General features: G+C 31.7%; 1 protein-coding gene across 5 annotated transcripts in view; it reads right to left on the reverse strand.

The window, feature by feature from the left end:
- PIP5K59B (Phosphatidylinositol 4-phosphate 5-kinase 59B) overlaps positions 1–15,449 on the reverse strand; it is a 220,564-nt gene that overhangs the window by 177,554 nt on the left and 27,561 nt on the right. For all 5 annotated transcript variants that reach the window (XM_075363436.1, XM_075363437.1, XM_075363438.1 and 2 more), the window contains exon 13: positions 11,394–11,481. In XM_075363436.1, coding sequence (XP_075219551.1) covers positions 11,394–11,481 — 88 coding nt within the window. The remainder of the gene's footprint in view (positions 1–11,393; positions 11,482–15,449) is intronic.

Consider the following 15,449-nt stretch of genomic DNA (forward strand, 5'->3'; position numbering starts at 1 on the left):
CCGTTCAGCCAACACATTATTTTTGACAGCGCCATCAGTGAAGTTGTCACGAAAATGGAGCATCGGAATTTAGAACCACGTTGAGCAATCAAGTTTTGTGTTAAACTTGGGGAATCCGCGAGTGAAAAGTTGAAACAGGCCTGTGGGGAACATTGCTTATCAAGAGCACAAGTTTTCCACTTACACTTTCACCGTACATCAAATTTTGACAGACGATTTGGACATGCAAAAGGTTTGTGCGAAATTGGTGCCAAAAAACCCCACAACAGAACAGAAGGACAATCGAAGAAACCTGTGCATTGATCTTCTTGAGAGGATTGACAATGACCAAGAATTCTCCAATCGTGGGATCACAGGTGATGAATCCTGGATATTTGAGTACAATCCTGAAACAAAGTGGCAAAGCGAAGAGTGGCACACTCCATCATCTCCTCGACCAAAAAAATCAGGAAAAGAGTGATTCGTGTGAGACCAGACATTGCAGACAAGTGGATACTTCATCATGACAATGCCCTGTGTCACACGGCCATTTCCATCAAGGAATTTTTGACCTCAAAACACATTCCTACGGTTCCTGAACTCCCCTATTCACCTGATTTGAGTCCTTGTGACTTTTCCTTTTCCCGAAATTGAAACATGTCTTAAAAGGACGTGATTTTGGAACACTGGAAAACATTCAAAAGACTGTGACTGACCAGTTAAAAGCCCTACCAGTTGAAGCCTTACAGCGCTGCTACCAAGAGTGGGAACAACCACTCCGCCGGTGTATAATTGCCCAAGGGAACTACTTTGAAGTGGATAATATTGTTGTTTGAAAAAATAAACACATTGGCAAGTAAAAAGTCAGTCTCATTACTTTTCTCACACACCTCGTAGATAAGTTAAACTTACCATATTAATTTTCAATAATAAATTTCCGCAGGATCCCACATCTTTAGCTGTGTTATCTCCAATTAAATTCTACATTAAAATATATTTATTTTATAATTTGTCACAGTTGAAAATCTGACAAATTAAAATTACTGAAAAAAATTTCAACAAATTTAAAAAATTATAAAATAAATATACTTTAATGTAATTATAGAATTTAATAATAACTGAAAACGCAGGATCCTGCAAAAATAGATTCTTGGAATTAATATGGTTTAAGTTACATATTTACAATGTTTTGGTGGTTTATATTTCATTAATATTAAAGAAATATATATAATGAAGTAATAATCAAAATCCTGTAACAAATCTCCTCAAGTTTATTAATAATTTTTCACACCTGAAATGAACAGGTATCAGAGACAGAGGAAGAGCGACTGTGTGTACATATTTCTATACTTCCAATGTATATCCTACTGACACTGTATACAAATTAATGGATTTTACTGCATAAAAAAATAAATTTTACACACAAAATTAAAAAAAGAGGCCCAATATTAAAATAGCTTCTTTTAGGTCACTACATAAATTGCACATAAGGATAAACTGATATAATGACTAATGCTCAATTATTAGTGTAGGATGTGTACAAAGGTTTATGAGCTTTAACCCAGAATTACTCACACATTAGATAAAATCTAACACTTTGGATACTTTCTATAATAAAAACTTTATTACTTTAAGTGTGTACTTTAAACTTCATCATTGCCTCGGCAGTACATTTTTAACCAAGTGTTGATACTGGATGTTGTAGTGGAGAACCTGGTGGTGGGTCCCGAAGGTCAGGAGTGGTGAAGTGTGCATTGTCTGTTAGTTGAAATCTAAGGCACAAGTGACCACATCAGTCTACTTGTTAGAAAATATCTAACACGCAAGTGATTATGTATAAGTTTTCTGGTGACTTACAATCTGTGACATAGTTGTACTGAGTATTTATTTTTTATTTAGTTTATTGAGTATTTTGGGATCTGATAGTTTGGTTGTCCTGTAAGAATAATGGAATAGGACAATGACTTTTGTATTCTGGCATGGTTGGAAGAGGACGAGTCCGCACATGGTGAGAGTGATGACGAAGCAGAAGTTGTAGTTGAGTTACAAATAGAAGTTTTTTCTGATACAGATGCTGAGCCCAAACACCAGGAGGAAAACACAGATTCAGAAAAATCAGATAAAGAAAATGATCTGCAGCCTGCCAATGTCTTATCACATCAACAAGCAGCAGGTGCACACTCAAATCAAGAAGCAACTAGTGGCGCCAGCAGTTCAATCTACCGTGGTAAGGATGATATAAGTAACTGGTATATACGCAATCCAGCATCGTTACGACCTACCCGAACTGCTAGAGAAAATATATTTACTAGATTGCCAGGCGTAAGAAATGTGGCCAGAGAAAAAATACAATTATGGATTGCTGGACTTTTTATTTTCCAGAAAACATAATTGAAGATATTATTTGCTGAAAGAACCAGTAATTGTTGGTAATGAGCCACTCATATACATGTGGCATCAGCGATGTACCACAAACTGATATAACTGAATTGAAGGCTTTCTTGGACCTACTTTACTTAGCTGGTGTTAAAAAAAATAGTCATCTAAATATTGACAGGTTATGGAATAACAATGGCATGTCCAGAATTTTTTCAGCTATACTGTCAAAAAATTATTTCAAACATTGTTTCAAGCTACAAGATTTGATAAAAAAAATACCAACTTCTAGAAAACTTATTGATAACTTAGCTCCAATTAGGCAGCTTTTTGAACAGTTTGTTCAAAAACCAAAATAACCTTCTTCACAAAAAATGTGAAGAAGATTATTCAGTAATTGAATATGCCATAATTGACAAAATGCTGGATGCATTTCGTGGTCACTGAAAATTTCAGGTTTATATCCCAAAAAAACCAGCAAAGTATGGGATAAAAGTGTATACCCTTGTAGATGCCTGTACTTTTTACACAAGTAAACTGGAAGTATATGATAGGCAACAACTTCAAACACCACATTTTATTCAAAACAATGCCAGCAATGTAGTGAAACATCTTATTGAACCCATAGACAATACAGGGCATAATACAACTACGGACAACTACTTTATTAATGTCCCTCTTGCAAACAATTTATTTTTAAATCATAGACTGACTATTGTAGGTGTGATTCACAAGAACAAAATCAAATCCTGACTGAACTCACTATTAGCGATCGTCTTCTGAAATCCTCTATGTTTGCATTTGGAAAACACCCCAGCAATTGCCTACTGACTTCAAATGTCCCCAAGAAAGACAAAAATGTCCTACTTTCAACAATGCATAACGATGACACCATTGATGTAACTTCAGGAAACTTGAAACCTGAATTTATAACATTTTATAACTCCATAAAGGAGGGGCGTGGACATTGTGGATCGCTTGGAAAGTGAATATGATGTTTCTAGAATCAGTAACCGATAACCTCTAACTTTGTTCTTCTCCCTATTGAACACTGCTGCTACAAACTCTAAGATAGTGTTACATCAAACACACAAGCCATGTCAAGATGGAGTTACCTCACCCAGCTGGAAAAATTCCTGGTGGAGCCATACCTCATGAGAAGGGCAGCCATCCTACACCTTCATGTGAGCCTCAAGCAAAAAATACAGCGGATACCACAACTTCCCCTCTCCAAACCCCACCCACCACCACCGCCGACACCACCAAACCCTCAGCGACTAGATGGGAGGACATGCTGTGTTTACTGCTCCATGCGCAAAAACCAATTTACGCAGTATCAGTGTGACAGCTGTTCATCCTCTATATGTAAAGAGCACACAGCAAAAACTGTTCTGACTTGTTCACGGTGTAATGACAATATAGAAAATGAATGAAATAAAAAAGAAACATTCAAAATAAATTTATAATATGATCCAATATCGATTCAGTCAATGAATTAAACATTTAAATATACGTAATTATGTATTTTATGATAGTTTTAGTTTTTAGATGCCCTAAAATGTTAGTAATCATTTTGTTCTAATGATTATAATATATTTACGTTACTTTGAAATTCTCTTTAAATTTTCAAATTTAATAAATTTTTTAATATACTATTTCATTTATATTTATAAATATAAAAACTGTAAGATTTAGCCAGTTTATCATTTATTTAAACAAAAAATTTGTTGCTATTATATTGGTTTTTAGAGAAAAAAATCTAGTTTTACTTAGATATACACCAATGTTAGATAAAATCTAACGCATGAGTAACGACGTGATTTTCAGACATGGGTCAATCCATTTGAAGTGTCCTAAAAAAACATAACCGGATTGCTTGAGCAATTAAACAAAAAATGAAACTTACCCACTTGTTTCTTGCATGTTTCAGGACCTTAAAACTATTCTTTTTAATTTTTTTATTTGAGCAGTTTACCTGTGGCGACCATTTTTGTTACAGTGTGCACACCTATTTTTGTGATTGTAGGGGTTTACAGAAAAAATCATAAATAAAAAAGCTATAGGTTCTGGAAGGACGAAACAAAACGCAATATAACCATATTTTCTCCAGGCAAAAGATTAGTCCAGAGTTTATTTACCTATCTCTTTTTTTTCTATGAGAAAATTACCAATAAATTTGAACATGAAAAACAGTGAAATTTCACTTTTTGTGATCTTTTTCAAGAGGCGGGATGGTATACAAAGTTTGAATTATCTTTTTATATGTAGGTATGCACAGTATGTCTGAAAAGTTCCCGAACTTAATTAAATAAAAATATAGATTTAAAGATAAATGAATTTCCTCACATCAGCCCTCTACATATAACCCTTCTATAGTTATACACTCGTTGCAGCGCCGGTAGAGCCCGTCAAACGCTCTGGAGAAATCACTTTCTGGGATTGCCTTCAACTGCTCAGTGCAAGCCCTTTGGATGGCTGGAATGTTGTTGAAAAAGTGGCCATTCATTTTCAACTTGAATTTCGACAACAAAAAATAGTCTGCTGGAGCCAAGTCGGGTGAATAGAACAGGTGGGATAAGACAGTGATTTGATCTCTGGCATAATAACATGTTAAAACTGTTGCCATGTGTACCGAGGCATTGTCGTGCAAGTGAGTCCAACTGCCCGAATCCCAGTACTCAGGCCAGATCTGACAAACGAGACACATCAGGCGTTTCATTACTTCCAAATAAAATTTTAATTCATGGTCTGACCAATTGGAACAGTCTAACTAGTTGCACATGCACATTCGCAATGTTTTCATTGTTAACAGCTGCTGATGGCCTCCCACTTCATTCGCTGTCAACTAACTCTCTACCATCTTTAAACCGCTTCCACCACGTGTATGTTGTAGTACGAGATATGGCGTCATCACCGAAAGCTTGCTGTATCATAGAATAAGTTTCAATGAAAGATTTTTGAAGTTTCAAAAATTTCAATGATGAAATTTTGCACACACACTCGTCAGATATCGTACTACATAGTTCTTTGGTTGTCCGAGAGATACTTATATTGACTACAGAAATTTAGTTAGGGAATTTTTCAGACATACTGCATATGTTAGTAGTTTTACCATAGATAAAATTAATGGTGATATATTTACCCCTAAATTTTTATGAATTTTTGAAAACTAATTTTTTTTTAATTTTGGCTTAAAATAACTCTGATGGGGCTGTGATAAAAGTCTCAAATTTTCACAACTTGGAGTGTTTTTTTTTAGATGTTTATGGCAAATAAAAAGTTCCTTGTGTATTGTACTAATAAAAAATGTATAACCTTTCAAAAACTATGAAAAACCTGTTAAAAGCAATACCATTTTGACTCACTAAATAAGTGCTCCAAGGGGATTTCTTGTCTTCTTTGCACTTTACATTTTTTTCTACTTAGCCCCTCTGAAGTTGAAGTTGATGTTTTTAATATTTTTAAAATAGTTTTTTTTAAATTATTAATGATAGGTCGTAATTTAATGATAACTTAACTAATACCAGTAACCTAATACAATTTTGATTCAAAAATGCTTGTAAAAATTACCCAAACTGAGATTCCAATGAGTAGCCTACATCTTTTTTCAAAAATTCATTTTTATATTGGTTTATTTTTGTAAACAAGAAAAAATAAATTGTAACAAAATTTTAATTATTCTTCAATGAAATAGCCTGTTTTTGTAGCAATAAAAGTTTATTATTTAATATGGTTAACCAAAAACTGTGATATCGCTTCTGATAATTCTCTTGAAATTGTGTGAGAATGACCCATCAGTGTAGTTAGTTCAAGTGATGTCAACCACCTCAAGACTTTGCAGAGCAGTACCCCCACACTTTGTCTTGTTGAGACTTTTGAAATGATGTATGTGGTCCAGCTGGATGGAAAAAATGAACCTGCACATCATCATTTTCGAGGCTAATGTCTACCACTTCTCCTATCCACCACTGATCGTCAAACACACAAGCAATGGAGTCTTTTTCCTTAAGTGAAAGTGGTACAATACTTGACACAGGAAAATCTTTAAAGTGCTTGAAGAGTCAAAGATGAATGAGAAAATCTTCAAGAGTCTGACGTAAAGTAACATCTTATATATAATGCCATCTGACAAAGGAACATACTTGTGGTAGCTTCTAGTACCAACAACTCTTCACAGCAGTCAAAACGGTTTTTTAGTTTCTGAAATCTTAGCTATCTCATCTGATTTAATAAAAAAATACTTGATGTTTTTCAGCTTGTGATTACAAAATTAATACATTTCATCAACATTTAGTATCTGACTGTTTAATAGCCTTTACAGGCTTGCCTTTGCCACTTCTTGTTTTGTTCCTCCTCCACACCATCACAGGCATTTTACAATGGGATGATCCAAAGAACTGCCATTCGGCTTGAAGGTTGAATCTTTTTTGTGACTGTACAAATTAGCAAAATTCTTTTTATTTTTATACTGACTTGAAACACCATCAGTAAAATAGAGGAGTTTTTAATGTTTTGATATACTTCCTTGATATTATCTGTCAAAAGTTTTTGAAAGCAATAAAATGTTGCTGCATCATGCTTCAAATGATCACTTAAAATACAAACACTTGTGTTGTATTCATAATTTCCCTTGAAATAGAAGACACAAAGGGGTGAATTGTGGCTTTGCTATTGACCCAATAGAAGCTTTGTATCTCATCTTGAACAAGAAATGAAAAGTTTTCTGCAAATTCTGCCAACACCAAACATTCTTCTTTACCTAATTCTGATTTTTTCTTCTTGAAAAACTGAGTTTGATATTTTGACACAAAATGATGAGTTTCAGCTTTTTCAATTTTTCCACTAATGATTCGAAAAACTCATCTTTGGTCTGAAGAAAAATAATCATCTCTGCCCTATCAGCTGCTACCCACTGTTTGTACATTACTGTACCTAGCAACACATCAAACTCTTCAGAAAAGTTGAGGATGTAAAACACTACCTGCTTACTTGGACATTTGGTACACACATTCATCAAACAGCTGTAGTTATCCTTGTCACAAACAAAGATGTCTGCTAAGTCCTTATAATCAACATTAAGTTTGGGACCACCAATCATAAGTTTCATGTTCTGGTGGTGAGGGCAGATACAAACTACGAGTTCCAGATGCACCAGCCAAGATACACAAATTTGGACGGAGTTTGCAGAACTTTAATCTTCCAGTTTTTTCTTCAGGGTTTTCACTTTTAAAGGAGACATAAAATTCAATTAAGTTTATCAGAACAAGGTGTTTTTGCTTATGCACTTTGACACTATCAACAAACATGCTAATACAATCCTTTTTACCAGGATACAGCCTGCTATTATTGTCATCTTCATAAAATAACACAACTTTTTTAACTGTGTCATTACTAATTTCTGTTTTATGTCTTTTACCTAACTCCGGTAGAATGCCTTGGTCATGAACTAATTCTTTAGTAGGTCTAACCAAATGCTCAGACACATTGAACTCTGATTTTATTTTAGATCTGGTCCAAGATTGGGGAAGTAAACTGTTAATTTTAACTGTATCTTCTTTAGAAGCAAGCACACATTTTTCTTTTAGTTTTAAAATATGATCATCATATTAATTTGAAGATTGAGCTGGATTTTCATTTTCAGAAACTTTTGAGTCAAAACACAATTCAAGATTTTTTTTAATTTTTCAGATATCTTATTTATTTTCAATTTTAATGCTGATGGCCTTTGACCTGTGCTTAATTTTTTCAATAATGATGGAGGTAATACACCTAAAATGCTACAAGTGGCATCCAACTGTTCAATATTGTGATGTGGGGCAATGTATTGCTCTTGGTCTTCACATTCATATAGTTCTTTGTTCTGCTGAGAAAAAATACTTTTGAAACAGTTTACACAAAGAGACTTTCCAAGAACTAAATTTAGATTTTGGAAAATGTGTTCTTTAAGAGCTTGCTCTAATGATATCTGTCGTAAGTTTTTCTTAACTGTTTTCTTATGAGTTCTCAAAAGGTCACAACAGAACTGTCCATACAAGTGACCGAATTTTGAAAAAAACTTATTTTCATGATATTTACAAACTCTAGTAACATCTGAATTAACACATAAAAAAGGTAAGTTGTTGGTTTTCATCATTAAATTCACAAATTCTAATGAGTTCTTTTGGCACTGTATCACACTTGTTTTATGACATTCTTCATTCACATAAATTCATATGGAACTGTTCTTCCATTGTTTTATGTGAAATTACTTGAAAATAATGTAAAGATTTAACTGATTTTAAAATTTGCATATATAATACTATTAACTAAAACTTATTTATTTAATAAACACTTCCAAACACAGGATAAAATTTGAGACACCACGTAAAGGTGTGAACAAGTCACTGACTAATGTCAGACTGACCAGTCTGTAAATGCAAAGCTAACTGATGCAACAAACATAAATGAGCATGTTGCTACATGAATTTTCCTGACGAATGGAAATGACTTCAAGTGCCTGTTATAACATGAACACTGCAGTTAAATGGTTCAGACAAGTCTATTTCAACTATAATAATAAGTATAAAAATATTAAAGTGCCAAGAAGACAAGAAACCCCCTTGGAGCACTTATTTCGTGAGTCAAAATGGTATCGCTTTTAACAGGTTTTTCATGATTTTTGAGAGGTTATAACTTTTTTATTAGTACAATACACAAGAAAATGTTTTATTTGCAATAAACATCTACAAAAGCACTGCAAGTTGTGAAAATTTGAGATTTTTATCACCAGCCCCATCAAAGTTTTTGAAACCAAAATATGAATTTAAAAAAAAAAATTTGTTTTCAAAAGTTCATAAAAATTTACAGGTTAAGTATATCACCATTAATACTATTTATGGTAAAACTACTAACATATATCTACATATAAAAAAATAATTCAAACTGTGTATACCATCCCTGCCTCTTGAAAAAGATTACCAAAAATGAAATTTCACCGTTTTTCATGTTCAACTTTATTGGTAATTTTGTCATTGAAAGAGATATAGGTAAATAAACCACTGGATCAGTCTTTTACCTGGAGAAAATATAAATAAATTGCTTTTTGTTTCATCCTTCCAGGAACAATAGTTTTTTAGTTATGATTTTTTCTGTAAACCCCTACAATCACAAAAATAGCTGTGAGCACCATAACAAAAATGGCCGCCACAGGTAAACTGCTTAAATAAAAAATTTGAAAAAAGTTTTAAAGTCCTGAAACATGTAAGAAACAAGTGGATAAGTTTCAATTTTTTTTGAATTGGTCAAGCAACCACCCTTGGGTTACTTCAAATGAATTGGACCCACATGCAAGTTGAGTGATATCAGGTTAAGTAATACAAAACTGAAAAAAAAATAAGCAAGAATAATATTGACAGCTTTCACTTAACAATTCTACTCCCATACTGAGTTAACTATTGCTCTTAAAAGACAAGATAATACATTTTGAATATACACATGTATCTACGTAATAATGCAGAGGCATCTATGTAACATACGTATTAATAAATAATATTTCGAAACATACAAAATAGTAATTAATTGCACTAGTATAATTAGTGTAATTAATTGCACTAACTATTAATTACAAATTATAATTTTTTCGTACTAATGACAGAATTACTGTAATGGCGTAATACTGTAATGTCAGAACTGTAATGGCCATTATATTATACTTTTCAGTATTATTTTTATATTTTATGACAAAACCCTTTAACAAAGCTATTTTAAATTACTTGTTTTTTTTTTTTTTTTACTTTTACCAGTTTCTATCCCTCAGAGCCAAGTTTTAAGTTTTTCTAGCACATTTAACTAGCAATTGCTCTTCAAAAATGAAAAAAAATTGTTAAATAAATTGAACTTAACTCAAAACTACAAAGAGTCTACTATTACTTTAAATTCTCTACATTGAATAGTAAATTTTTACAACATTTTTAATTGAAATAAAATTAAAAAAAAAAAAATTAAATGTAAACTTTAAAATTTAAAAATCAAAATTTGAAACCAGCAGGTTTACAAAATAATTTTATTAGTTTTATTATTCAGGTTCTGTATTATTAATTAATCTTTAAGTTTGTAAATGGATTTTTCTTGAGCTTGGGCCTAGATCTATTGAATCATAAAGTGATATTTTGAAATGACTTTCTCCAACTATAAAAGCATTAACGTCTTCCTAAGAAATTAATATTGTTTTACATTTAGGGAAACGTTCACATGTAGATTTAAATCTAGCCAGTAACAATACCAGATTTAATCCCTAAATTAACTGAAATCAAGATTACGATTACCATTTTCAAAAGCAATGCAAAAAAGTAAAACTGGACCCATTATCCATTTACATTTTTTTAAATTTCATGTCTGCCTATAAGAATGTGATAAGAAAAGAGAATGACAAAGAAACCCAAGTATGCATTCATGAACTTAATCATAGGTTTAATCACAAATAACTGAAATAAATGTTAACCCTGTTCAGTTCACATATCTTTCTTGATGAATTTTGACAAGGATCTCCAAAGACCAGAATTAAGACAGACTTAATAAGAATTCCTATTATAAAAATATTCTATAAAAAATATTTCTCTATAGTACTATGATAAATAAAACATCTACAGTAATGTTAATATTATAATAATCCTATCCTTGCTACTTCAATAAAGAAACACCATACAAAAGGTATAAATTTAAAATAATGTATTTCAGTGCCGGCCACCCAAAAAAAAATGTTCTTAATAATGAATACAAATTTTGCACTAACGTTTATTTTTTTTATATAAAAATATATCACAATGATAATTTTAATAATTAGTTACAATTAAGATTACAGATATTGCAAGACAATTTCCCAGACTACCACATTTTAAAAAAATATAATTAAGCTTTCTACTTCACTGGTATCAGTGCAAATACCTAAAGATAACCAAATTAACATGCAATAAATGAAATTTATTGCAGGGAACAATTATATAATAATAGTAATATAATTATTATAATAATAATAAAAATAATAATATAAGAAAACTCACGTGATGGTATTTTTCTGAAGACTGTCTTTGCCATAAAGTCTTGGAATCTTTGAGCATAGAATCCAGGTTTATGTACAGACACAGTATCCTACAGCATTTTTAAAATTCATTTATTACAAAACTTATAAACAAGTAAAAAACACTACAATAAAAAGGAAAAAAAATTAAATTATATAAATTACAAATAGTATACAATTCCTTCCCAGAATGATCAGGGTTGTTTATAAATAGAATTACATCTATAGGCAATCAGACTTGTTAAAAAAATATATAACTTATAAATTTGGCCTAAAAATTAAAAATATTCAAACAATGTTATTACAATTCTGCCAAAGATGCTGACAACAAATAGTGTTTCTCTCATGCTAGAAATTAACATTTCACCTGCTTATACAAACAGAATTCTAAATAACAACTTTACTTAACCAGTTTCAGGGAGTCCTCAAGTTGTCAGTAAAAAATAACACCTGGATGTGGTAATTAAGACTGATATATTTTATACAAAATATGCTGATTAATTCAATAAATAACAAAAATATAATACAATTAGTTAAAACTACGTTTATTGGCGAAAGCTATCCATTGACCTTGTCAAAATCCCCATGAGGAGATGTTAACATTTCAAGCATTACGATTCAACCCAAGAATCAACCAGGAGCTTCAGAATGACCTTGTCAAAATCCCCATGAGGAGATGTTAACATTTCAAGCATTATGATTCAACCCAAGAATCAACCAGGACCTTCAGAAGTAAAATACGAGTATGGCGCATTGATGTAAAACACAATCATTAATAAAACAAAGATTCTGAAAGTGAATCCTTTCAGACTTCTTAAATCATTTTCAGCATTTGGCTTACAAGAGTTGCCTTTACTAAAAAAAACCGGTGAAAAGTGTGATATTCAACCTGAACAGTGAACTAGACCGGCAAGTTAATTTGTGTAGGGCCAAAGATTTTATCTTTAGATTTTTACCTTCAAACCTAATGGACAACAATTACCTTTTTAGAGTAGTAACTCATAAATTTGAGTATGAACTGAGGACAGGTTAAAACAGACTCAAAAGCGATGACACAAACCTCTACAGGCAGCCTCTTTACTATGATATGGAACTGCCAATCCCCCTTTATGGTCAAGAAAAAAAGGATGTAAAATAAAATAAAAAATTACTAGAATTAACTATAGGATGTCTGACTAAAAAGACAAATTGATTGATTCATGGCATATGGAGTACAAGTTTACACAGTGATAGAGTAAAATGTTGACTTAGGCCTAGAATAAAGAAAGGCCTAAGACAAAACCACTACAGCAGTCTTTGCTAAACCTAGATAATCAGAAGAGGAGGACTACGTAGAAATCATATTAAATTTCAAATTTACTTCAAATGATAAACTACCACTACAATTATATAAGATGTGACTATTAAATAATGAGAGTGCTGTGAGTCATGTGCTCATAGCAGTGGTATGGGCTTGCACCACGACCTTGAAGATTTTAGAAGCAGTTGATGTAAGCAATTTTAAGTATGTAGGTAGTTATAAAAGAAACATGTGAAGTAGCTTTGTCAGAATATAGTCTCACATTACACCCAAACGGCATATAAAACTCAATTCCTTGTGAAATTGTAGAAATTGCTGACTCGAGTGATTGAAATTGCTGCAGAAGTAGTTGAATGTGATATCAGATGCACGAGTGTTTGAATGGCAGAGAGTTTACTAAAGGTCAAGAAAAAATTTAAGATAATTAACAGTTGTATCATCATGTCATGGCAGCAACCAAACAAAATGTGAAAATCAATGAAACTGTCTGCACAATTAATGATAAACCATTAGAATGATAGTTGACAAGGAGGATATAAATAAAGAACATATGTCAAATTCTGCATGATAAGTTGAAACATGAACAAAGTTTGTGCCAAATTGGCCCCCAAAAATTTGGGTAAGGAGCAAAAAGATGTAGTGCAGAATTTGCAATGACATCATTAAACAACTGACAGCAGAACCGAACCAGACTTGCAGGAGATCATCAGATGCAATGAGAATTGGATTTTCCAGTACAATCCAGAAACAAAGAGATAATCAATATACTTAAAAACTCCCTCATATCCAAGAATGAAAAATGCAAAAATGAGCAAGTCAAAACTCGAAGGTAATTCTAATAGTTTTTTTTTAATATTAATGGCATGGTAGTAGATGAATGTATAGCAGGCTGTGAGACAATGAACAAACATTACAATGACGTCAACCCAAAAGAAAAGTAAGGAAGAAGAATCATGATCTGTGGAGCAGCAATTGGATTCATCATGATAATGCTGAAGCCTTTCTGTCTGTAAAATAGTATCAAGCTAATAAAAAGATCCAGTGATGGAACATCAACCTTAATCATTACATTTAGCTCTATACAACTTTCACTTATTCCAAAATTGAAATCCACACTAAAGGTCACCCACTTTCAAACAGTGGATGAAGTAATAAAGAAAACAACAGAGGTAATGAGCAGAAAGCATCTGATTATTTGCAGCACTATTTCCAACGATGGAGAATTCATATACTACAGTGCATGGATAGAGGAAGGAAGTACGTACGTTAAAGGAGGAAACAAGTGGTACAACTATAATAATAAATCACACTTTTGTAATCTGTTTATTTATAAATAAATTCCAAGACTATCAGGAAGAGTGCTATATTAACAAACTGTGATTCCATAACATCACAAGTAATTAACCTGCTGTATTTTACACCATAAGAAAATTCTACCATACTTGACAAATTAAACAATATTTACAACAAAGGTATAAAAACACAAGTGTAACACATAGCAGTGTGATTTTTCAGGATTTTATACTGTTTATCTATTTTCTATAAAACAAATCTGTAAAAGATTGAAAATAATTATTATAATATCAATTTATTTTAACACCAACATGGATGAGAGCTAAACTAACTTTATATTTGTTTCACTTCTCTGATAAGTTATCTCTGGAATAATCAGACTAATATTACCCAAGGAAATCTACTTCCTCACAATAAAAGAAACAGATTCTACTTTTAGGATTTTTTTAAAATTATTTTTACTGCTTGGATGCTCATTCCATTCACCCTTTTTCTGCGATTAGGTAGGAAGGATCTGCCTTTTTACTGTCAGATCCCTTTCTGTAACCCTACTAGCAGATATAAGTGTCATAAATGATATAACTAATCGAAGCAGATTGTACCAAATATAATTTTAAATAATATGTATCATTTTTAGGCATTATCACTATCAACAAGAAGAAAACCTTCAAAAAAGCCTGTTCTAACAAAAAACAGAACAATCTTGTAAAATAGAAAGTAGTTTCAGAAAATCTGGAACCTCACTTGAATAATTTATCGAGTCTGCATACTGGTATATCTATTCACTCATGTAGCAACTCTAACCAATGCATTTGAAATGGCATCTGATAATGGGATGCTCTAAAATTAGATTTTTCTCAATAATACTGTGAAAACTGCCAAAAGTGCGAAAAAAGAATATAGAAAATTAATATTCTATATAAAAAACAAACACAAAAATTTTATAAAATCTATACAATCTGTTTAAACCCGAAATGCTAATCTCCTTTATTATAAAGGAGAAATGTACATTATGTACATTTCTTGATGTTAAGAATACTGGCTATAAGTGATTTGATCCTGAATAAGTGTTGAAACCATGATTACAAGGAGATACAAATTAACCACTGCATTCAATTTCATTTATAAAAAATTAATTTTGATCTGTACTAAATCCAAATTCATTCTGAGAAAGCTATTTTACGTTTTGTTCTGTAAAAATAACCTTTATTTAACATTAATTTGTACTGGATAAGTAACCCAATTTACTAACAGAGAAATGTTTATATTATTGATTTTGTTGCAATAGAAAAAAAATTGTTATATAAAATTTCCCTCAGAAAATTTTATGAACAATATAGTATGTACGTGGAATGTACAGATGAAAATTAAAAAAAATCTGCCAAATGAGTAGTCTTTAATTTTAACATGACATACATAAATTATAAAAACAAAGAATTTAAGTTT

This window comes from Lycorma delicatula, chromosome 4, assembly GCF_047948215.1.
Source record: "Lycorma delicatula isolate Av1 chromosome 4, ASM4794821v1, whole genome shotgun sequence".
Classification (NCBI taxonomy): domain Eukaryota; kingdom Metazoa; phylum Arthropoda; class Insecta; order Hemiptera; family Fulgoridae; genus Lycorma; species Lycorma delicatula.